Consider the following 23,712-nt stretch of genomic DNA (forward strand, 5'->3'; position numbering starts at 1 on the left):
GATTTAAAATATAGTTTTTTCTAGTCCTTTATGCAATACTCCAAGGTATGCCTTAAGGCTCCTATTTTACATATAAATAAATTATTGTATAGTACATTTGCATCTAGCTAATTTGCCCAAAGCCTCACATCTGGTTAGTGGCAATGCCAGGAATCCAAGTCAGGGCTAATTAAAAACTCAGAGAGCTCTTTACTTTTTCTACTGTTAATTAGCATGGAATTAAAAGCCATAGTGACAAAAACTTGCCTGACTATGTGGAGATAAATATTTAAGTCAATTTAAGTTCCCTGTGCCTATAGAGAGATGTGTTAAACTTATAAACCTCAAAGTGAATTAATATCACTCAAGGAGTCTTATTTTAAACCTCATTGTGTTATTTAAGAGAGTAATTAACCCCATTAACCAACTTAATAGTTCCGTTGTTTTTCCATGCCTCTAAAATGTTCCACAGGTGCAGCTTCTAAAGGGAATTAGAGTCCAATAGAGAGTGAACAAAATTGAATGCTGGCTGCTGTGAAAGTTGGCTTCATCCCTAAACATCGGTCTTCATGTTGATTGCTGCACAGTGGTTGAGGCAGATGTTAAAATCAAGTAATAGGCAAGGGTCAGGAGCTTTAAATGGCCTTAATTCTTTCCTGTCATTCTCGGCTGCACACACCAGTCACCCTGAAATTAAAATATGCTTTTTCCCTCTCATTCTAGCCAGCATCTGCCCTTTGCCTTGGAACACTGGTATTTCAAGCTTTCATTTTGCTTTTCAAATCTGACTCTTCAAACCTCCCCTTCTTCATCTTAGTACATCGGTTTGTCTCCTTTACTCTGAGAAAATACAGCTACAAATTCCACATTGTACCTGTGTCTACCTATATTTTCCTTATTCTCTTCCTGACAATGTGTTTTTCTCTAAGTAAAGCTAATATTCTTACATGATGAATTTTATCCCCAACTCAGTGGCCTTGCTTCAGTCATTGGCCCTCACTATGCTTATATGTACTCAATCCTTTCCTCTCTAGTGGCTTCTTGTCATCATTTATACTGACACAAATTCCCTCTGCTCTCTGCAACTCTGTTATCTTTCTCTATTACCCCATCAGTTGCATAACTTTACTAATTTTTTAAGATTTATTTATTTATTTATTTGAAAGGCAGAGTTAGAGAGAGGCAGAGAGAGAGAGAGAGAGAGAGAGAGGTCTTCCATCAGCTCTTCACTCCCCAGATGGCCGCAATGACTGGAGCTGTGACGATCCAAAGCCAAGAGCCAGCAGCTTCTTCCAGGTCTCCCAGCTGGTGCAGGGGCCCAAGCACTGTGGCCATCTTCCACTGCTTTCCAAGGCCATAGCAGATAGCTGGATTGAAAGTGGAGCAACCAGGACTCGAACCGACACCTATATGGGATGCCGGCACTGCAGGCAGAGGCGTTACCTGCTATGCCATAACACCAGCCCCAGTTGCATCACTTTAATTGTAAGCATTTATTCATTATTCCTAAGTGTGCATCCCAATATGAAGCCCATTTTATCTGCAGATGGCTGAATGGATGTCCCCCAGGCACTTTATCCATCTTCCTCATCCCAATGTGGCCATCTGGCCAGCATATAAAACAGGACCTAGAAAGCTGACATTGACTTTTCCCCTCCCTCTGGTTCACAAACCATACACTCCAAACATCTGTCAAGTAGCTTGTATCTCAACATCACCATTACTACTGAACTCCAGGCCCATCATCTCTCCTTGCTGTTGGGTTTCTTCAACAATTATCTTGTGAATCACCTTCAGCCAGCCCCAGTCTCTGAAATCAGTTCTCAGCACTGCAACCTGACTGGCCGACAGAGAAAACCCATCTGAGAATGTTCATGCTTTGCTTAAAACTTCCTGGGTAAAATATTAACTAGTAAGCACAGCATGTAAGTCTTATCCTGTTCTTACATATATAATAATAAGTTCATGAAATAAGTTCATGAAAATTGCATATTATGAAACAGTTATGTATTGGTCTTTATTTCTTTTTTGCATTAAATATATCTTCTAATTCCATTTCCAAAAACTTTTTATAGAACACTTATATCTCCTAGTCTCTCCTGCTTCCCCTTAACACAACTGAATGCTTATCATTGCTCCTAGCTAAGACCTATATCTCTCATCTCCTTGGGATCCTTGTGTGATTGGCCAATCTCTTTGTTTCTTGTCTCTACCAGACACAATGTATAGATTTTTCAAAAGGGCATAAACTTTTTTCATTACAAGAAACAAATCAATCACTAAAAAAGTAACAAAAACTGTCCTACATAGTCTATGCTCAACCAATACCGATTGGTTTTGGCTTCTCAAATGTGTCACCTTTATCATCCTGCCACCTCTTTGCTCCTGTTCCTGCCTCTGCGTACTGCCTTCTGCCCTCACCAGTTCTTTCTACTCCATTTGTAGTTGCAAGAAGGAAGTTGGTGGAATTATGCAAAAAGAACCAGAGCTAACACGATGGTCCAGGAAGGAAATAGATTCCAGTGGTTGTAGAAGTGTTGACGGACTTTGCTATGCAAAAGTCTCTCAGGAATCCTAGATGCCTATGGGCAAGATTCATGCACAAAAACAGCATGTGTGTGTTGTAGAACACTTCTTAGGAATACTTCTTCCAGTGACCCTGATAATGTAATGTATTAATAAATTCCTTTTAAAAATTGCATGTGATAAATAGGTTTACTTCACATTTCAGTTATACTCAGAAGTTTCAGGTAATAAGGGTGAGAATCCTCTTGGCTACATTTCTGTGGAACAGTAGTGCTTCTACTTTTTACTTGTTGAATGCTATATTTGGTGGAGTAATAAGCCTGTGATTGTAAAGTTTGTTATCACAAAAATTAAATGAAAAAAGAGGAAGGAGGAGGGAAGGAAATATCCTTATGTTTTTATAATTGTATCTTTGAAATATATTGTCTGTCCTATTTATATTCATAAAATATTAAAAACAGCAACATTTGTCAAGTGCTAACTATTTGTCAACACTGGTGTCATGTGTTGAGTAGTACTCGTCTCCCAAAAACTCACACACATGTTTAAACTCTGATGGCTTAATGCTGATGGCTGATGGATTAGGGGTGAAGACTCTGTCTCCTTATGGCATCTGAGAGGTGGGTCTGGGAAGGTATAAATCATGTGGCTGTTTCCTCAAAGGATAGTTCTTGTTCAGGAGAGTTGATTATTTCGAGTTAGAGTGTGGCCTATTCTCTCTCTTTCTCCTCCCTGCCTTATCATTTCTTCTTCCGCACACATCATTATAAACCTCCACACATGCTGGACTCTAGGGTCATCTGCTCCTGACCTGCAATCTCCAAACTGGAATTCTTGGAATTCTCCAAGAATCTCTTCTTGGGTAGTTAAAGTAATAAAAAGAGGACTAATAACTTGCTTTGGTGGTTTGGACCATATTTTATATTCACAATACCCAGCGAGGCTGTCACTAGTACCATCATTTTTATTAATGTCCAATAACTTAGCTAAAATCACACAGCTAATAAATGAAATAGCAGGAGTCAGTTGAATGCAGTTATACTCCAAAACCTGTAGCTTGTAAGTACATTGTACTGAAGCATCTCAAAGACTTAATAAAAGTGAAATAGAAAATGATAATTACAAATCACATGTATACGTCACACAAATAATATGCTATGTAATGCATAATATAAAATATTTTGTGGTTTTAAGTGTTATATGCTTACATGTAATGCATAATATAAATGTTACATATAAGTAACTATTAGTCCATACTTAGTAAGCACTTACCACAAAAGAGGTATTGTGCTAAGCCTCTAACATATAGCTATCTCACTTAATTTTAATGCTCACTTTTGGTGTCATTATATTATTCTTATACATAATGATAGGTTGAGCTAAGTTGAACAGATTTTTGTCTATTTGTCTGAAATCTTGCAGTCATAGCAGAGCTGATATTTGAACTTCGGTTGCCTCACCTCAAAAATAATAGTTAATCTCTGTGCAATGTAAAGCATATTAGTCATTAATATGTTATGAATAAAAATGTCAGGGAAGAGATTTTATTTACCAATATTATGATTCAAATGATCTAATTCACAGTGTTCCTTAAGGTGAACCCAGTATGGAGCAAGAGATACGTGTTATAATTTGTTTGGAAGTGAGGATGGAGTATCCCTACAATGTCTTAGAATGACCTTGAAGAATTCTAAGACAAAGGAAACCATGCTGGATAGTAGTCTCATATAGCAACCAAGAGCTTAGGCTTGGGAGCAAGAGCTAGAGTTGAATTCTGGATGAATGACAATTATGTGATGAAAATTACTTCTTTGTTCTTCAGAGTGTTCAATATTAAAATGAAGACAACAGTGGATGTTGATTCTCTGGTTATTTTATAGATTATGATAATGCAGAGAAAATATTTAGAAAATGTCTGAAACACATTAAGTGCTTAATAAGAATTAGTTATTATTCTGCTTCTCAATGTAGCTTGAGATGAGCCTTTATGGTGTTCATCTGTAAGCCTGGATTTCCTCACATCTGGCCACCATAAGCTACTTTGTGTAAAAAGTATATGCATTTTCCTGTCCTAAAACACTACTGTGAATCTACTTATTCATTCCTCTCAATGTTCCAGGCATTCCTCAAAGCACTAAGAATGAATAACAGCATATGGTTTATGCCCTAAATGACTACTCCCAGAGTAACAGAGGTAGGAAGCTACATATGCAAATCACATATAACTGTTTGAATGCTGCAACAATTCAGGTCCTCCACTTGCCAGTTCCTTATGCATCCTTTAAGAGGAGGAAGTGTAGATATCACCTATCTGAAGCCTTCAGTTCATGAAGAAAACATTTTTGCATCCTCAACTGTCACCATTTCCTTATTGACACAATGGGACCCTAATATTTTATAGTTATTCATAGTAAATAAAGGCTCATTGGGAGGCTGATACTTGGAGAGTGTTTTTTATTTTCTTTTATCTACCCTGAAGGACTTTAGGATTTTGGACAGTGCCCAGAATATAGGAGCCAATGTTGGAAGAAAAAAGGAGAGATGAATGGTAGAAAGGAAGAGAGGGGAGAGATGGACAAATGAGTGAATAGCTCCAAGGAAAACTTAGGGGAAGAAAACATACATTCTCAAGATAAGAAAAAGAAGGGAGACTTCACAGTGCAGCATGTAGAGGGCATTGGCGTTATAAGCACAAGATGAGAAAGATTTCAGCACAGTGAAGTCTGCATGTGTATTTGGAGGCTGGTGGTACCAGAGACATTTGAGACAGCAGGGGAAAGGCAAGGATAAAAACACAGAGACATGAGATTGAGGAATTTATTAACTGGGTAGCAAGTACATTAGGGCTTATAGAGTTGGGATTGGAAGCTGGAGGGGACAGGCAGATGAAAAAGGTTTTAGACCATGAAGGCCCTTGGAAGCCATGCCAATGACTTTGGACTTTCAAACCATAGTGATTCCTCACTAGGTGAACTTGCCTGTCTCTCTAAAAGGCTTAACGGTGATTGAGGACATCATTTCCTCACTTCCAGCTAAGTACTAAGCGCTTGATTAGAACTGAGAGCGGGCAACAGCTCCAGTGATATTTCCTGAGAGCCTAAATCACAGGTTTTGGCATCTCTGACTTTACAGGGAAATTGAAATGCTTCAATACTCATTCAGGCTGAAACTACTTTTAGAATTTCCAAGAAGAACAATTGAAAACACAAATCTGTCTCCTAACAATGCTTCTGCTTCAGGATTCTTCCTGCCTTTATTCTGCTGAATGAGACAGAAGGGAAGAAATAACAATACCTGACATGCCCTTACATTGCATTTGTAGAGCACTCTCACAGAAATGATCTCATTTGATCTTCATAAAAACCCTGTAAGCTGAACGCGATTTTCTTCATTCAATAGCAAACAGAGAAATAGAAAGGTAGGCAAGTCTTGATTTCCTACCTCCCTTTTTCTCTGATCCTCCCAGCTGGACAGGGTCTAAGGATCTCCACATGCAGATTAAGATGCCCTCACCCCTTGCTGGGTGCCCAAATCAATCACAAAAGAGGCAGAAGGTAAGGGGGCTATGTAACATAGGCTAGAAATGTGCTCTGTTGGATATTCTCCATGACTATCATTATATGGTACTGCCAGAATTCTTGGACTTCTGTATAATTGTGTCTACTTGGGGGACAAGGACACTGAAGCACAAAGAAGATGATAAACTTGGTCAGGGTTTCCCAGGAGTGAAATGGTAAGGCCTCCAACACACATTCCCCTACGTCTCATCATACTGTGATGATGGTCAAGAGAGTAACTCAGAACTCAGACTACACTGTTTGACCACTGACTAACCCTAAGGTCATGAGGATATCTTTATAACCCTGGGAGCCTAGGCTTTGGTTTTTGTCTTTAAAATGCGACACCACTATAACTTATGTCCAAAGGGGTACTCTGCAGAGGAACTCCCATGTTAGAACGTGCCAATTCCCTAGCACAGAAGCAATACCAGGCAACTGCTGTCAGCAGGTACCCAGCGTCCTTTTCCAGACCCAGAGCCGATTCCTTGATCTAAATTTGCTGGTGCTGGGCCACAGTTGTCAAACAGATACAGAATGAGTGTGCCTAGAGCCCGCCTGATTCCTGAGCAGGTCTCCTGAAACCTCTCAGTGTCTCAGCTCAACACGAAAGCTGGGATTTACCATCCAAACCTCCCTTGATTGTTTCCCTTGAGTTCCAGTTGCCTTGAGTTCCAGCTCATTGGATTAGAGCCTAGAATCTCAAATTGCTAGACCTCTCCTAGAGAATTCCATCTTAGTGCCTTGTTCCTGGCATATGGGCCACTGTGCCTCTTATTTAACATACTCTTGGAACAATCAGGTATGCTCTTTGTCATACAGATATTGCTGAATATTAACCCTGTTGTCTCTAAGCTTGCTCTTCTTCTCTGTTTGAATTTTACATGGAAAACTTGGTATACATCAGAAAATAACTCCACCAACCAATGATTGATGGGTTCTTTCCTCCGACGGTGTAACTAGACTTTAAGAAATCAATACACAAATATCTGTTTAAATATAGTAAGAAATTTCTTTAATAGAAAATGGAGGGTGGTCTGATAAAATATAGCTGAAGGACTCCACCTAACTGAAAGTTCAGGGGAAAATGTCTTGAGTAATTATAAACAAATGATCTATGACACTCCAAAAGGCAGATTTGCTTATTTCCATTTTACTAATATATAGTATAGAGTATATATAGTATTCAGTGTATATATTGTATACATTACATTTATATACCTATATTATATACATATAGTATATGCAACACATTTTTTAATCTATATGTGAATGATTTTTATAGCATGATTAAAATAAGTACACACCAGGTATATTTGATACCATCACAGGTGTGTATACATGCACACTCACACACCTCCTATACTCATGTTGCCTATTTGCATGCGGCACAGTAGCAATTGATTTTGATCATCCCACATTATTTCTGTAATTTCCCACATCCTTGAAATAAAGAGTAGAGCTCTGTTTAGTCATCTAAGTTTCTCCCATGCATTCCGCTAGTTCTCAAGACAAAGCATCATTGTCCTCCCACTTTTGCTTCAAGAAAGCACCCCTTACTCTCTCAGCTCACATATGTCATTGCTCCTGGTGGCTCCTCAACAATAGGTTATGTTCAACAGGTTGTTTCACTATTAATTTTTAAACTCATTTAAAATAAAAATGTGGTTTATTTGCATTGCTATCTCTACCAAGTATCATGGTGGCAGGAACTTTATTCTCAGTTTTACTTTAGCTTTGACATCAAGTACAGGATCTGGTACTTAGCAGATTCCCAGTTAGCATTTCATCAATTAATAATTAGACTTTACACTAGTAGGTTTGGGGCTTAGCTGGGTGCCAAATGGGAGGGGTAATATTAAGTCTTTCTTTAGGGCTTCTTTATTTTCCTAACTCAAGTCATATTCTATCATTCTTAGATGCCATCCTTTGCATTCTGTTTATTAGATAACTCTATCAAAATCAGGGAGAAAGAAACTTGTTTTTTTTGAATTTGTTGAGAGTCTGCTTTCCATAATTCATCCCACAAAGTTGGCCGTCTTGCTTTTTCATACTCCCTGTCCTCACACAAGCTTCTTTTTTGGAGGGAAAGGCAAGAAAACAAAACGTGTTGATTAGATTTTCTAGAGGTCGCATAGGGTGTTCTCAACACATATTTTTCCACTAAGTCCACAGCAATTCACAGGTTAGGTATTTTTATTCCTGTTTCAAAGTCAAGAAGATGAAGATGAAATGGTTGTGCTGTTGAGTTAAGAGTTGCTGAGCTAGGGCGTGGCAAGGCTAGGGAAGTGTTCACTCACAGGGCTTTAAAATCCTTGCCACTTTGCCTCATCCTGACATCTCTCAAACATATTCCTTTGAGGAAGACCTTAGTAACTGTCTTCTATTTTGTACATGAGGAAGATGAGTTGCAGGAATGCGAAATTCCTCTGCCTTTTCATAAGTCTTCCCTTGCCTTGTTGAAAAATAGACTCATGGGCTGGCGCCGTGGCTCACTAGGCTAATCCTCTAGTCCTGGTTCTAGTCCTGGTTGGGGCACCGGATTCTGTCCTGGTTGCTCCTCTTCCAGTCCAGTTCTCTGCTGTGGTCCGGAAAGGCAGTGGAGGATGGTCCAGGTCCTTGGGCCCTGCACCCACAAGGAAGACCAGGAGGAAGCACCTGGCTCCTGGCTTCGAATCAGCACAGTGTGCCAGCCGCAACGCACTAGTCAGAGTGGCCACTTGCGGTGAACCGTTGGAAAAAGGAAGACCTTTCTCTTTGTCTCTCTCTCTCTCTCGCTGTCTAACTCTGCCTGTCCAAAAAAAAAAAAAAAAAAAAAATAGACTCATGGTGCTTGGGTAGCTAATCCAGTAGAGCAGAGGCTATAGAAAATAATCCCTGAGATGGCTGACTTAATTTGGTATTTTATTTCAAATGCAAAAATTTGATGTTAGGAAGGTTCATGTTCAAATCCCAACCCTACCTATGATCTTACACGACAGTTTGCCTGTTGAAATAGATTATCTCAAGCTGTTGCAAGTGTAGTGGTGCAAAAATCTCAGAGTCTTTGGAGTCAAGAATACCAGTTTTTAAACCGCAGGATTATCACTTATAAGCATGACTTTGGAAAGACAAGCCCTCTGCCTCGCAGATTTTTATTCCTAAAGGAGAGATTTTAATATCACTTTTGCAATATTGTTATGAGTATAACTGTAAGTCAAATATCCAGGGTCTCTCACATGGAGTGAACCCATAAATTATAATTCTGTCTTTCATTATTTGAAGCCAGAGTCCCCTGTGTCTGATCCCAGCTCCACTACTGGGTACCTACATGCCCAAGTCACTTCACTTATTTGGACTTGAGTATTCTGTATGTAACATGGAGGTAATAATACCTACATTATGTCTGACATGCACTTGAAATTAATGAATTTAGGAATAATGTCCAGCATAGGGTAGTGATTCCATGAATGTCTTCTTACCTCTTTCCCTTTCTTTTTAATTCCTTTTCCCTTCCCTCTTGACGGCTCCACTTTACCCAGGGATAACTATTAATGTGCTGGGATATTGTCTCAAGCATAAGGATGCCTAATTTCAGTAGTGTAATTACCTCATGTCCCTTTTTCCTAGAATCATAGTCACCAGAAGCCTGTCTTCTCTCCTTCATTTCCATGAACTAAGGTTGTGCTTCCAATAAGAGGAGCATGACATGCCATCAGTTGTCTCCATTGCCATGTCTCTCTCTATGAGAAACCTGAGGGTCTAGGGCCAGTGACTCACTGTCATCAATGCATTTTCATGAAGTTTCAGATTTGCTGCACTCTGATGGACCTAGGACCATAGGACCTGGGACCTCCTAGGACCTAGGACTTCTTTTACCAGAGTGGCTGCAATAGACAAGCATGAGCTCGCCATGCTCTGAATCTGACTTGCTAACCACTAATCCACTTCATTCCAGGTGCATCAGAGAGAAATGTTGCTGAATGTGGTCTAGTTGATTATATTCTTGTAGTTCATACAGTTATTCAAGCATTACTTACAGTGCATCTTCAGTACTTCAGTACTATGCACTGGAGTTACAGCAATCCATAATATGACCAATAATCTACATCACAATTGGGTGTGCAGTTGAAGAATGGAAGAGGGACAGACAATGCACAAGTAAATTTTAAAAAGCAAAATCATCATGAAGTGTTATTGGCTCCTACTTGGACTCATGTCATTTAAGTCACATAGGATCAGATAGACTTTGTTTCAAAAATCAAATCCTCTATTATTTGCTGTGTGGTTTAGACCTCTCTGAATGTCAATGATCTTGTCTCTAAAACAAGGATTGCTGTCAGGTTTAAACAAAATGCAATATACAGGTTCCTAATATGTGTTTGATGCTTTCTTTTAATGTTTTAGGAAACTGAGAGGGCTGATTTTGAATCTCAGTTTTATAAACACACACACACACATACACACACTTATAGGTAAAGACATAGATATTCATGCTTTCCCTATTCTACCACTAACTCACCACCCATATTCTCCTCATTATTATTTTGCCTTTCTTTGCTTGTAACATTTCTTTTTCCACTTACTAGTCATATGGCTTCATGTGTCTTCATTTTCCTTTCAGTAACTCCATATGTAAAATAATACTTCACACAGCTGTAGTAAAGATTAAGTAGCAATACATGCAATGTACCTGCCCCAATACTGGAAGGATACCAAATGTTGATTTTCTTCCTTTCTCATTCTTTAAGAAATGCCTGCTGCAGTGTTTGTGAAAAATAAATCAACAGAAATCCTACAAGAGTGTGAAAGAGTACTTAGACTATCTCAGCAGAGTATTCACAGTCTTATGTGCAATTATCTTCCAAACTCAAGGTCAACTACTTTCCTCCTAGGACCAAATGCTGAATCAATGACCACTTAAATATTTGATAACACCATTTGAAATAGTTGTATTAGTAGAATTCCTGCACGTTTATTAGGTACATGCTGAGGGCAGGGACTCCCAGGAGGAAAACTGAGCTCTGTAAAATCTCTGGCATGAGACTATCATGGTGGATTTTTATGATAATGGAGGTATTATCATATCTGAACAAATTTGCAGTACTAATTTAGCTAAAAATATTAGGCAAACAAGCATAAGAGTCATATAACAATCTTTAAGGTACCATTGTTTAAAAATTAATAAGGTTAATATTAAAGGGCTAAATGTATTTTTCACCATTTATATATTGTTCACAGTTCCCATTTTCTCTAAAAATAATATAAGCTTTCCTAAACACACCAAATTCTCTAGCATTTTTCATAACTGACAATCGATACTTTCATTTTTAAAATTGGATGCTATTTTCAAAGGAAGGTAATTGGTAGATGTCATTCATTTGCTGTTGAATTATTGACTTCTAGTGGTTTGCAGATGAATGTGTAACAATCATCTTTCATTTCAGTTGGGGAGCTCAGATGTGTAGTGTTTATCAATTTCCGTGGTAAATATATTGCCTTTATGCCCAACATTAAGATAACAACTGACCTGCAAAATTGTTTATCTGGTTCCAGTCCACCACTGACTCTGCATGAAGTGTTCTGGTAAGTAGTAGGGTTATGGATGCACATGAAGCATTAAGTTCATTCAAATTTTTAACACATTCGGTGAGCTTTTCAGAATATATAAAACACTGATTTTGAAATGTAAAAATCTAGATTTGGTTTTGCTAATTTTCCTAAATATTATTAACAGTAATAGATATGCAGAATGCTGAGTGTTGAAAAAATAATGTTGATATGGTTAATTTTCACTATGCTCAGATTTTTCACATGTTTAAGAATAGGACTGACAAGTTCCAAGATCTTAACACGTATGAGTTAAGATAGAACTGTTAAGTACACTGAAGAGTAGCTGGAAGTACATTTTTAAGAATATCTATTTGCATCTAAAAAGTAAATATTTGGATTTTGGTTTCTGAACAAAGAAAACAAAATCAGACAAGAAAGAGTGATCCAGCTTGTCATGATTTTTTAAAATATTTTATTTATTTGAAAGTCAGAGTTTATGGAGAGAGAGAGAGAGAGAGAGAGAGAGAGCTCTTCCACCCACTGGTTCACTCCCCAGATGGCAACAGTGGCCAAAGCCAAGACAAGCTAAAGCCAGGAGCTTCATCCAGGTCCCCTACATGAATGGCAGAGGCCCATATACTTGGGTCATCTTCTGTAGTTTTCCCAAGTCCATAAGCAGGGATTTGGGTCTCAAAGTGAAGCAGCCAGGACTTGAACCAGTGTCCAGATGGAATGTCAGTGCTGCAGAAGACAATGGCTTAGCCTACTGCACCACAGCACTGGTTATCCATCTTCTTATGATTAAATATTTTATGTGTATCATTTCAATTTTAGTTCATGTGCTGCTAAAGTAAACATATGGTTAAATATTTTCAGCTCAAAACTAAATATGAATGATGTAGTAATGGAGAATAGGATATTTGTGTAAACTTAACCAAGGACGTTAAAGATCTCTTTGATGAAAATTACAAAACCTTAAAGAAAGAAATAGAAGAGGATACCCAAAAAAAGGAAAAATCTTCCATGCTCATGGATTGGAAGAATCAATATCATCAAAATGTCCATTCTCCCAAAAGCAATTTATACATTCAATGTAATACCAATCAAGATACCGAAGACATTCTTCTCAGATCTGAAAAAAATGATGCTGAAATTCATATGGAGACACAGGAGCAATCTTGTACAACAAAAACAAAGCCAGAGGCATCACAATACCAGATTTCAGGACATACTACAGGGCAGTTTGTCGCTCCCCCTCTTCGTGGAGGAACGACACAGGACCCTGCGCTGTTCTTTCGTCTGCTCGGCCCTCCCCGGGTTTGCTGCTGGTTCTTCCCGGGTTGGCTACTATCCCTTCCACCTCCGTGGAAGGGCAGTTCCCCCTGGCCACTTTCCCCACTTCCGCAGGGGAGCAGCACACCGCCGGCCGGCTCTCTGGGGGGCTGCACAGGTGTTCCTTCAGATGTTCCCCTTAGATGTTCCTGGTGCATGCCGTCTCTCTCCTCCTTTATAGTCCTCCTCCGCCAATCCTAACTCGGCTGCCCACACGCCGAGTACGCTGCTCTCCTCCAATCAGGAGCAGGTCCTGCAGCTTGTCAAGTTGGTGAGAGGCAGCTGGGTAGAAGCTGTTGCCTCCTCTCCCAGCGCCATATTGTGGGAGAGCAGATGCATAGAATAAGTCTTAATTCCAGTAACTCAGTCCAGTCCGGGTTGCTCCCCACAGCAGTTGTTATCAAAACAGCATGGTACTGGTACAGAAACAGATGGATAGACCAATGGAACAGAATTGAAACACCAGAAATCAACCCAAACATCTACAGCCAACTTATATTTGATCAAGGATCCAAAACCAATCCCTGGAGTAAGGACAGTCTATTCAATAAATGGTGCTGGGAAAACTGGATTTCCACATACAGAAGCATGAAGCAAGACCCCTACTTTTCACCTTACACAAAAATTCACTCAGCATGGATTAAATACTTAAATCTATGACCTAACACCATCAAAATATTAGAAAACATTGGAAAAACCCTGCAAGATATAGGTACAGGCAAAGACTTCCTAGAAAAGACCCTGGATGTGCAGGCAGTCAAAGCCAAAGTTAACATTTGGGATTGCATCAAATTGAGAAGTTTCTGTACTGCAAAAGAAACAGTCAGGAGAGTGAAGAGACAACCGACAGAATGGGAAAAAATATTTGCAAACTATGCAACAGATAAAGGGTTAATAACCAGAATCTACAAAGAGATCAAGGAACTCCACAAAAACAAAACAAACAACCCACTTAAGAGATGGGCCAAGGACCTCAATAGACATTTTGCAAAAGAGGAAATCCAAATGGCCAACAGACACATGAAAAATGTTCAAGATCACTAGCAATCAGGGAAATGCAAATCAAAACCACAATGAGGTTTCACCTCACCCTGGTTAGAATGGCTCACATTCAGAAATCTACCAACAATAGATGCTGGCGAGGATGTGGGGAAAAAGGGACACTAACCCACTGTTGGTGGGAATGCAAACTGGTCAAGCCACTATGGAAGTCAGTCTGGAGATTCCTCAGAAACCTGAATATAACCCTACCATACAACCCAGCCATCCCACTCCTTGGAATTTACCCAAAGGAAATGAAATTGGCAAATAAAAAAACTGTCTGCACCCTAATGTTTATTGCAGCTCAATTCACAATAGCTAAGATCTGGAACCAACCCAAATGCCCATCAACAGTAGACTGGATAAAGAAATTATGGGACATGTACTCTATAGGATACTATACAGCAGTCAAAAACAATGAAATCCGGTCATTTGCAATAAGATGGAGGAGTCTGGAAAACATCATGCTGAGTGAAATAAGCCAGTCCCAAAGGGACAAATATCATATGTTCTCCCTGACCAGCAACAACTAACTGAGCACCAAAGGGGAAACCTGTTGAAGGGGAAGGGACACTATGAGAAACAGTGACTTGATCAGCTCTTGTGCTGACTGTTGATGCACAATGTAATAATTTATCCATTTTAGTATTTTTTTTGTTTTGTTCTATACTATTGGTTGAATTCTGTAATTAACACAATTATTCTTAGGTGTTTAAATTTTAACTGAAAACTGATCCCTGTTAAATGTAAGAGTGAGAATAAGAGAGGGAGGAGATGTACAATCTGGGACATGCTCAATCAGACTTCCTGCAAATGGTGGAGTTAGAAACATGCCAGGGGATTCCAATATAATCCCATCAAGGTGACATGTACCAATGCCAGCTCACTAGTCCAAGTGATCAATTTCAGTTCACAATTGATCGCACTGTTAGGTCTAAGAGTCAAAGGGATCACACAAACAAAACTAGTGTCTGCTAATACCAACTGATAGAATCAAAAAGGGAGAGAACGATCCATCATGGGAAGCGAGATACACAGCAGACTCATAGAATGGCAGATGTCCTAAATAGCACTCTGGCTTCAGAATAGCCCTTAAGGCATTTTGGATCTGGCTGAAGAGCCCATGAGAGTATTTTAGGCATGGAAAGCCAAGAAACTCTGGAAAAAAAAAAAAAAAACCTAATGAAAGATCTCTGCGAGTGAGATCCCAGTGGAAAGAACGGGGTCATCAAAGAAGGAGGTACCTTTCTCTGAAGGGTTGAGAAAACTTCTACTTTGACTATGACCCTGTCAGAATAAGATCGAAGTCGGCAAACTCAAAAGGCTTCCATAGCCTTGGCAACTCATGACTAGAGCCTAGGGAGATTACTGACACCATAAACAAGAGTGTCAAATTGTTAAGTCAACAACAGGAGTCACTGTGTACTTACTTTTCATGTGGGATCTGTCCTTAATGTGTTGTCCAATGTGAAGTAATGCTATAACTAGTACTGAAACAGTATTTTATACTTAGTGTTTCTGTGAGGGTGCAAACTGATGAAATCTTTACTTAATATATACTAAATCAATCTTCTGTATATAAAGATAATTGAAAATGAATCTTGATGTGAATGGAATGGGAGAGGGAATGGGAGATGTGAGGGGTGCGAGTGGGAGGGAAATTATGGGGGGGGAGCCATTGTAATCCATAAACTGTACTTTGGCAATTTATATTTACTAACTAAAAATAAATAAATAAATAAATGAAAATGTAAAACCAAAGTAAATTTTTATTCATCTCCATTCATAAACATAGTACATGACCATGAAAATAAATTTCCAGATACATCCAAAGTACACAGGGAAAAATGGTAAATTATCCATATTCTCAACATCAAGAGATATGACTAAGCATATTGTTAGCACACAAGGGGAGTTCAACATTCATGTCAAATTCACATTATGAAAAAGTTATGTATAGTTTTCAAAAATTTTGTATGAAAATAAAATTATCTTATATTATTAAAAGGGAATACATTGCATGAAAATGTAGCCCAAGTGATAGAGTATGAAGTTATTAAACAACGGAAAAAAAAACAAATAGGGAGAAAGCTTTCTATCAAAAGGAGAAATTAACATACAAATGCTAATTTGAAAGACAGAGTTACAGAGAGAGATAGAGACAGAAAGAATCTTCCAAATGCCGGTTTACTCCCCAGATTTCTGCAATGGCCAGAGCTGCCCCCATCTGAAGCCAGGAGTCAGGAGCTTCCTCCGGGCCTCCCACGCAGGTGCAGGGACCCAAGGAGTTGGGCCATCTTCCACTGCTATCCCAGGCCACAGCAGAGAGCCGGATCAGAAGAGGAGCAGCTGGGACTAGAACCGGCGTCCATGTGGAATGTCGGCGCTTCATGCCAGGGCGTTAACCCACTGTACCACAGCGCCGGCCCTGCTCCTCAGATTTTTATGGGATGATGTCCCAGTAAACTTACCATAGATTAAAATGTTGTGAGCTAAAAATGCACTGTATACATCTCACCTACCAGACATCACAGCATCCTGTGGAGTGTCTATTGTTTCCCTGGAGATGGAGGGACCCTCAGAAGTGACTATAGTAATACAAATCATTAGCCTTCCGGGGGGGAAATCAACACTTAAAAGAATGGTTTCTGGTGAAAACATATTGCCTAAGTACCATAGTGAAGTTGAAAAATCTCAAGCCTAACTGTCATTGAATTGGAGACCATCTGTACAGATTTAGAGAGAATAAACCCGAGTGAGGCTACAAACACAGGATGAAATGTTTGGATTAAAGATGACAATTGCAGCATAATTAATATAAGCTAATAATCATCTAGTGCTTACTGCACACATGAATATTGTTTTTCTTCAAATACCTTATTTAACCCCTAAACAATCCATCAAAATGGCAATTAAAAGTTCCACTAAATTGTTTTCTATTTTGATCCATTTTCTAGATTCAGTGAATTTTCAATAAGAAAATGAAACACGATGTCAACAATGAGTTTTAGAATCTGAAGCTTCTTCCAGAAGAAGAGAGATTACCCCACTTTTTTATTTTTTACTTATGGTTTCTTTATTGTTTTTCCTTTTATCAAAACCTGTCACAGCTGGGGGCCAAGAAGTAAAAAGAATTCCCACAAATATTCCCATTCATTCTCCATTAGTCTTCCCCACTTCACCCCATCCAGGGCTTCTGGCCAGCCCTGGGCACACATGATCATCTCCCCCCACCCTCAGCCTTTTCCCAGCAATAAATACAGGTGTTCGTGATTCAATGAAACCACAACTGATTTCTCCATCTTGAATGCCCCTCAAGGGGACAAGAAGGGGGCAAAAGAAGTTTAATGCCCATCCCTCTTAAGGAGGCATAGGAACTTTTTCCCCCCAAGGGACAGGAGAGGTAGAACTGCCCCCATCAGAACTGCAGCAGCTCTAGAAGGAATTGAGGAAAGGAAACGTGGGGATGAGAGAGAAGAGGGTCTTCTCCAGCAACCTCACTCCTTTGATCCATTCATCCCTTACAGGTAAAAAGGGTGGTCCCAGTGTATCAGTGGGGCATAAAAAATGGATGGGTAGTGTCAGGAGGAAGAAATAAAAGGAGGGACGGAAAAGCAGTGTGGTGGGGAAGAAGAGCAAAGACAGAAGGAGCCTTAAAGCTCGGAGTCTTCATCTTCCAGGAAATGGCATCAACCCTAGAGGTATGAATGAATTAGGGCCTGTAGGAGATTGAGGGCCCCAAGAAGGCAAGGCAAGGGCCCTGCGGTCCTCATGTCTTCCTAAGTCGATGTGCTCCAGCTAGAGTTGGAGTGGGGAGCAGGACAAAGGGAAAGGCTTGGAATCAACCAAGTGGGACGGCTCAAGAGATCACAAGAGGAATTTGGAGACCAGGGACAACCCTCTCATCCTGCCCAGATGTTGGCAGAATCTGGATCTTGGGATAAGAAAGGTCAAGGCTAGGGTGTGTGTGTGTGTGTGTGTGTGTGTGTGTCAAACACCAAAGCAGAAGAAAGGATAACTCTTCCCACTGCTTCACCTCTTCCCAACCCAGAACATCCCTAGGGTTATCGCAGCTGAAGGCTCCAGTCAGAGGCCACACTGACACCAGGCCTGCGCAGAATCAACACAGAGGTCTCGGGATCATGCTGGGACTCTAGGCAGCTTTCAGGAGATCATGGGGGAGGAAGAGGAGCATCACAGTTACAGTATTAGGCAAAGGACAGCAACTACTTTCCCAGAGACAAAACCATCCCCAACCATACCCGCTTCCCCTCTTTGCCCATCCAGGCAGATGGACTGGGCACTCACCTTTTGTCTGGAGTACCACAGCTGCTGGCTTTCCAGCCCCCAGGACCACCACACGCTCAACCCAAATTGGGGTCTCAAAGTGGCCTTTGGAGTCTGTTGAGCTGGAAACAAGGGTGTTGCCAGAGAATGAGAATCCTCGCAGCAGGAATTCCTGGCGAGTCTGATAGTTGAACGTGTGCCCATCATCCAAAAAGAGTTCTCCTTGGGCTGTACCCTGGGGGCTGAGGGCAACAAAGGGAGTGAGGGGATCATCCTTCATGCAGCCTGAAGAATGCCACACTCACATCCATTGAGGCACGATTGTCCCTCCACGCTGGAACACAGGACTACTGCTTAGAGTTACAGGCAGGTACAGGGTCTGGGGACCATGATGCTTCTGGTAGCTCTGAATGTCGTACCACACCTCCCCCTGGCCAGGCAGATAAACCTGCACACCATGGGCCCCAGAGTCGGATACAGGGTGAACCAGCAGTGCATCCCCAAGTAGGAACTGATCATCTATACTGAAGGTAGTCACGTCTTCAGGATAGTGCACCCACATGGGCCTCATGACAGGAACCCCTTCACGATGGGCCTGATAGAAGAGGGTGTACCAGAAAGGCAGCAGGGAATATCACTGGCCTAGGGCATCCCAGATTATGTCTTGGTGCTGAGAGGATAACAGCCAAGGCTCTCGCCACCCAGTGTCCAGGTGGGCATGTGCCCAGAAGAATGGCTGTTATGCACCCATCTGGTACCAGCGTACAAGCAGCCCTCGCTCTGAATTTTTGAAGAAGCTGCCCACATCCGCCCCACAGAAGGTAAGTCCCACCAACCCCAGGCTGAGACACATAGGGACAGTAATCTTCAAATGGTCCCACTCTGCAGTGTTGTCCCCTGTCCACACTGCACCAAAGCGCTGGGAGCCAGCGAAGAAAGCCCTACTCAGGACAAAGGGGCATTCTACGCCCCCAGAACGCAATATTAGCCCATCAGCAGTTGCCATGTGCACATAGAAGCCATAGATAATATGGACATCCCGGTGCTCCCAGCCGCCATAATGCTGGGCATCTTTGAACGTGATGACCTCAGGACCATTGAACACAGATGGCTCATTCATGCCATTCCAGATGTAGAGGTTGGGAGCTGAGCCCCCGTAATTGTTGAAGTTGAACATGTGAGCCCACCAGGTCCTCATCATGGGATTAGTGAAGTCAGGGTAACCAGCTGAGCCTGCCCAGTACAAACCCTCATAGTCAGAGCCGTCCCGAGTTTTAATGTACAGCCCCTGGTTCCGTAGCTCTTCATGAACTCGGTAGTTAGAGTCCACCTGGATGTGGGGGTCCACAATGGCCACCAGCTTCTGCCTCTTGGAGGCCAAGTGCTCTAGCATGGTGCGCGGCTGTGGGAAGTGGCTGGGGTCCCAGGTGAAGTACCGCTTGCCATCGGCATGTTCAATGTCCAGCCAGATGACATTGCAGGGCATGTTGTGATCATCAAAGCCCTGATCCACTTCCAGCACATCAGCCTCGTCCCGGTAGTTCCAGCGGCTCTGGTGGGAGCCCAGGGAGAAGAGCAGGGGCAATGCCTGGGTGCCTGTGAGGCTAGCGTACTGCCGAAAGACATCAAAGACAGAAGGCCCGAGCAGCAGGAAGACATCGATAATGCCACTTTCTGGCATCCAGCGGACATCTGTCTGTGGGGTCTCCCCAGAGCCTTGCAAGTAGTCCAGCATCTTCCCAAACAAGGTCTTCCCTGTGGTGTTAGACGATATATCAACCCAGGTCTCTCCGCATTAAGCCAGAAGATGCCCAAGTCACAATGAGGGTTATGAGCCAAGAGCACAGGAACAGACCCATAGAGGGCCATGGGGTTGTACAGCTCATGCTGGAACACATCCAAATTGTAGAGGCGATACGGCTTCAGTGACCTTGAGCCTCAGGCTGTCCGCATGCTCAGGGATTCCATACACATGTTCCATGCCTGGCAGAGAGAAGTCCAGACCCACAGACATGGGGCCATGTGGCTTGCTGTCAGAGTGAGTTTTGAATGTCTCCTCCCAGGCTCCTGGCTCCTCTTTCTCTGCCTTCCCCTGGGTCTCCTCTGGCTTGTCACCATCCTCAGGCATCTCCTTGGGCTGGGCCTCATCGTCCTCAGCTGGGTCTTTTGATCCTTGCGGGACCCTGCGGGCCCTCTGGTGCTCAAAACCCATGAGTCCTCGGGCATTGACACTGTGCAGCAGGCTGCGGTCTTCTAGCAGGTCAAGCCGGAAAGGCTTTGCCGTCAAGACGATTTTGTAGGGTCCCTCAGCCACTGTTAGCTCCACACTATTGTCATCACGGCCAGAGATAGAAAGCCGAGCTGTGGGAGGATCAGCCACCAGAACATCTGGCACACGGTACCGGGGTCGCAGGGGCTCCAGCTCATCAAGGCTGATGCGAGTCATGTTCTTCTGAAGCCCCTGGAGTTCCAGCACCAGTAATACCTTGGTGACCTCGTGGATCAGATGAACCGCGAGGGCATCAGGACCAAGCTGAAGAGTGTGCAGCAAAGCTCGGTATGGAGAGAGGCCTGGCTGTATGCTTCTTCGCTGCCTCTTGCAGAAGGAACTTTCTTCACAGGTCTTGAAGTTGCTTCTATCCACAGCAAGGGCAATCCCCAGGCAGACCCCTAAAGAAGCCAGTACCAAACCTGCCCAAGACCGCCTCCTACGCGCCGCCACTGCCACTACCGCCGCCATCGTGTGCCAGGTTTGCTCCTTGACCCCAGGCCTCGAGATTACCCCACTTCTAATCTGAATTTCAACATCCTCCCCAAATGCTTGGAAAACATTAACACGTTAGAAACATTTCCTCACAGTATTTCTACTTCACTCCTAACACACCAGTTGTTTGGAATGAACTCTCTAAGTTCCTAATTTCTTTCAGTTGACTTATTAATGCGCTGAGGATCTGTTAAAATGAGTGTGTGCTCAAAATATCTGCCAACCTTACATCTTGCTAATTGCTATGGTTTTCAGATTTATAGTAATAATATTTACATATATAAATCAAATTTCATTTAATTAGCATTATAACTTTTTCAATTCCTCATCTAGTCTATCCTCTCTATTCAGCTCCCATATGTATATCATTAACTTTCTAGTCTTGCCTTGTCAGCCTAAACCTTGAAAGTTTAAACTCTGTAGTCTACAGAATTAGTTAGAAAAATTGTCAGGCACAAGCAATCCTATGCATCAGATTCTAGTTTCCTTTTCCAACTTTCTTCTTCATAACAGACACACACACAAACATATGTGCACATTTATTTGCTTATGTACATAAAATTATAGGCACAAATACTAGACACATTCAAACTTATCTACTTTTGACCCTTCATTCTCTGATCTAATTCCCTGTTCTCTCCCTTCCTGTGCTCCCACACAAATGGTCATCAAAAATTCATGGAAAATACATATTATGAAAAATTTATACATGGATTCACTTTTGGAAGAAAAATAAACTTATCTCCTTTTACTAAACATCTCTTAATTCTGTTTCCCTTGAACATTTTGGAACACCCTCATAGGTTTTTACTCATTGTACTCCTCATTACAGGAATCACCCTCCATCTCACATTGCCATATTAATCCCATTAATTTAGATTCAGCTCTGAAGTAATCTCTTGCAAGAAGCCTGTTTAGAACTTCCCTCTACCACAACATGGACACTGTCACTTTTTCTCCCCTGAGCTACATTAGCATTTTATCTGAGGTTAACATTGAGCACAGGTTTCTCATTTGCATTAATTAATTATGGTATGCTGCTGGTATCTCTCCCAAGCATTTTTCAGGAGAATATGCCATATATAAGTCAATTTTTCACTCACAAAGTGCCTTGTAGATTTCTTGGGAATACAGGTGCACATGTATACACACACAAGCACATATATGCACCATATGTATATGCATGTATATGCATATGCATGAGCACAAACTTCCCAAAAGTTGTTAGATAGCCAGTTTTTCCAGTCACAAATTTTCTGTCAAAGTCAAGAACTTCCCTTGGGAAATTTGCAAAGAATTTTTCCTATCTTTACAAAAAAAAATCACCGCTGATGCCTTGAATCAAAATGAAAGTGACAATATGGGATGGTAAATAATAAATAGATGTTTAAAGGACTATAGACTCAAAGCAGGCAGCGGACAGTGACTCAGCTTCTGCTGAGGGAAAAGGGGATGCTGAGGAAGCCTTTACTTTGGGAATTCGAGGTTGAATGTGCCAGACAGTGAGGTGTGGAGAGGGACGAGAAAGAGTGGAGAAGCAAAGAGAATTCCAAGAAGACTGGAGAGATGAACTTAAGGCATAAGGAGAGAGTGTAGAGACTCATTGAGGGTACTCACAGAATTACCTACACAGTGGTAAGTGCTTCAATTTTAATAGGTTTATGGCAATGACGGTTTCCTAATTCTGTGATAAATTCATTACTATGTCAAAACCAGTCAGTAATTTGAGCAACATGTCACTAAAAAGTCGTTCTGTTGGATTCTGAGTCTCCAGCCCACTTCTGTAACTACTTACCTTTTACCCAGAGTTGACACTGGTGTTTCTTGAGTGGTAGGTTGTGCACTGAACTCAGCACATTGCACGAATCATTAAAGTGAAAATAAGAGGGGCCAGTGCTGTGGCATAACAGGTAAAGCTCCTGTCTGCAGTGCCAGCATCCCACAGGGGCAGCAGATTGATTAATAATCCTAGGATATCAGTACAATCAATGCCTTCCCATTGTACAGAATGGAAAAATTACGGTTCAAAGGGAGCTGATTGATTAATAATCCTAGGATATCAATACAATCAATGCCTTCCCATTGTACAGAATGGAAAAATTACGGTTCAAAGGGAGCTGAGATGTGCCTAAACCTCACAGTTAGTGATCTGCAGATCCAGACAACTTCCTTCCTGAAATTGCATTCTACATACTAAACTAATTCCAGGGAAAGCTACAAACAGCTTAAAAATGGACGTGAATTAATAAATATTTGCTCCATGGATGGATGAGTAGATTCTTACTACTGAAGAAAGATGTATAAGCAAAGTCAGGAGCAAGCACAGGAATCATGGGATCTGGTACCAGGCACTTACAGAGCCAGTACAAGGGAGGCCAAGCTTCAAAGTGTTGGTAACAAATAAGTCAGACCACACTGCTATTCCGTCTTCTTTTTGCTGCCAACAGTGTGTAAACTCCATAAGAGCACAGAGGAAGGAGCCCCAGAGAAACATAATTGCTGATTTTTTTTAGTTTTGGAGCTCTAAATGTCCACTCACCCTCTATTTTTCTTGTTAAATTTGTTCAAGTGGAAATCTCTTGACAGGTGTAATTAAGATCATTTTAAGAGCAAATAAACACTTGCTGTTTTTCAAACTCACTTGCTCTGTAGTGTCTCTAGACATTTGCCAAGCTGCATCTCCCCTCTCCCCCG

The 23,712-nt window shown here is 41.4% G+C and overlaps 1 protein-coding gene across 1 annotated transcript; it reads right to left on the reverse strand.

Annotated features, from left to right (window-relative positions):
* Positions 1-17,776: 17,776 nt before the first annotated feature.
* Positions 17,777-21,022, reverse strand: LOC100338385 (neutral alpha-glucosidase AB-like). Its single transcript, XM_051844030.2, is given in 4 exon segments — positions 17,777-18,141; positions 18,276-20,045; positions 20,048-20,175; positions 20,177-21,022. Coding segments are annotated over 4 exon segments (2,826 nt in total). The 5' UTR covers positions 20,995-21,022; the 3' UTR covers positions 17,777-18,031.
* Positions 21,023-23,712: the final 2,690 nt, after the last annotated feature.

Source organism: Oryctolagus cuniculus, chromosome 6, assembly GCF_964237555.1.
Source record: "Oryctolagus cuniculus chromosome 6, mOryCun1.1, whole genome shotgun sequence".
NCBI classification, from domain to species: Eukaryota; Metazoa; Chordata; class Mammalia; order Lagomorpha; family Leporidae; genus Oryctolagus; species Oryctolagus cuniculus.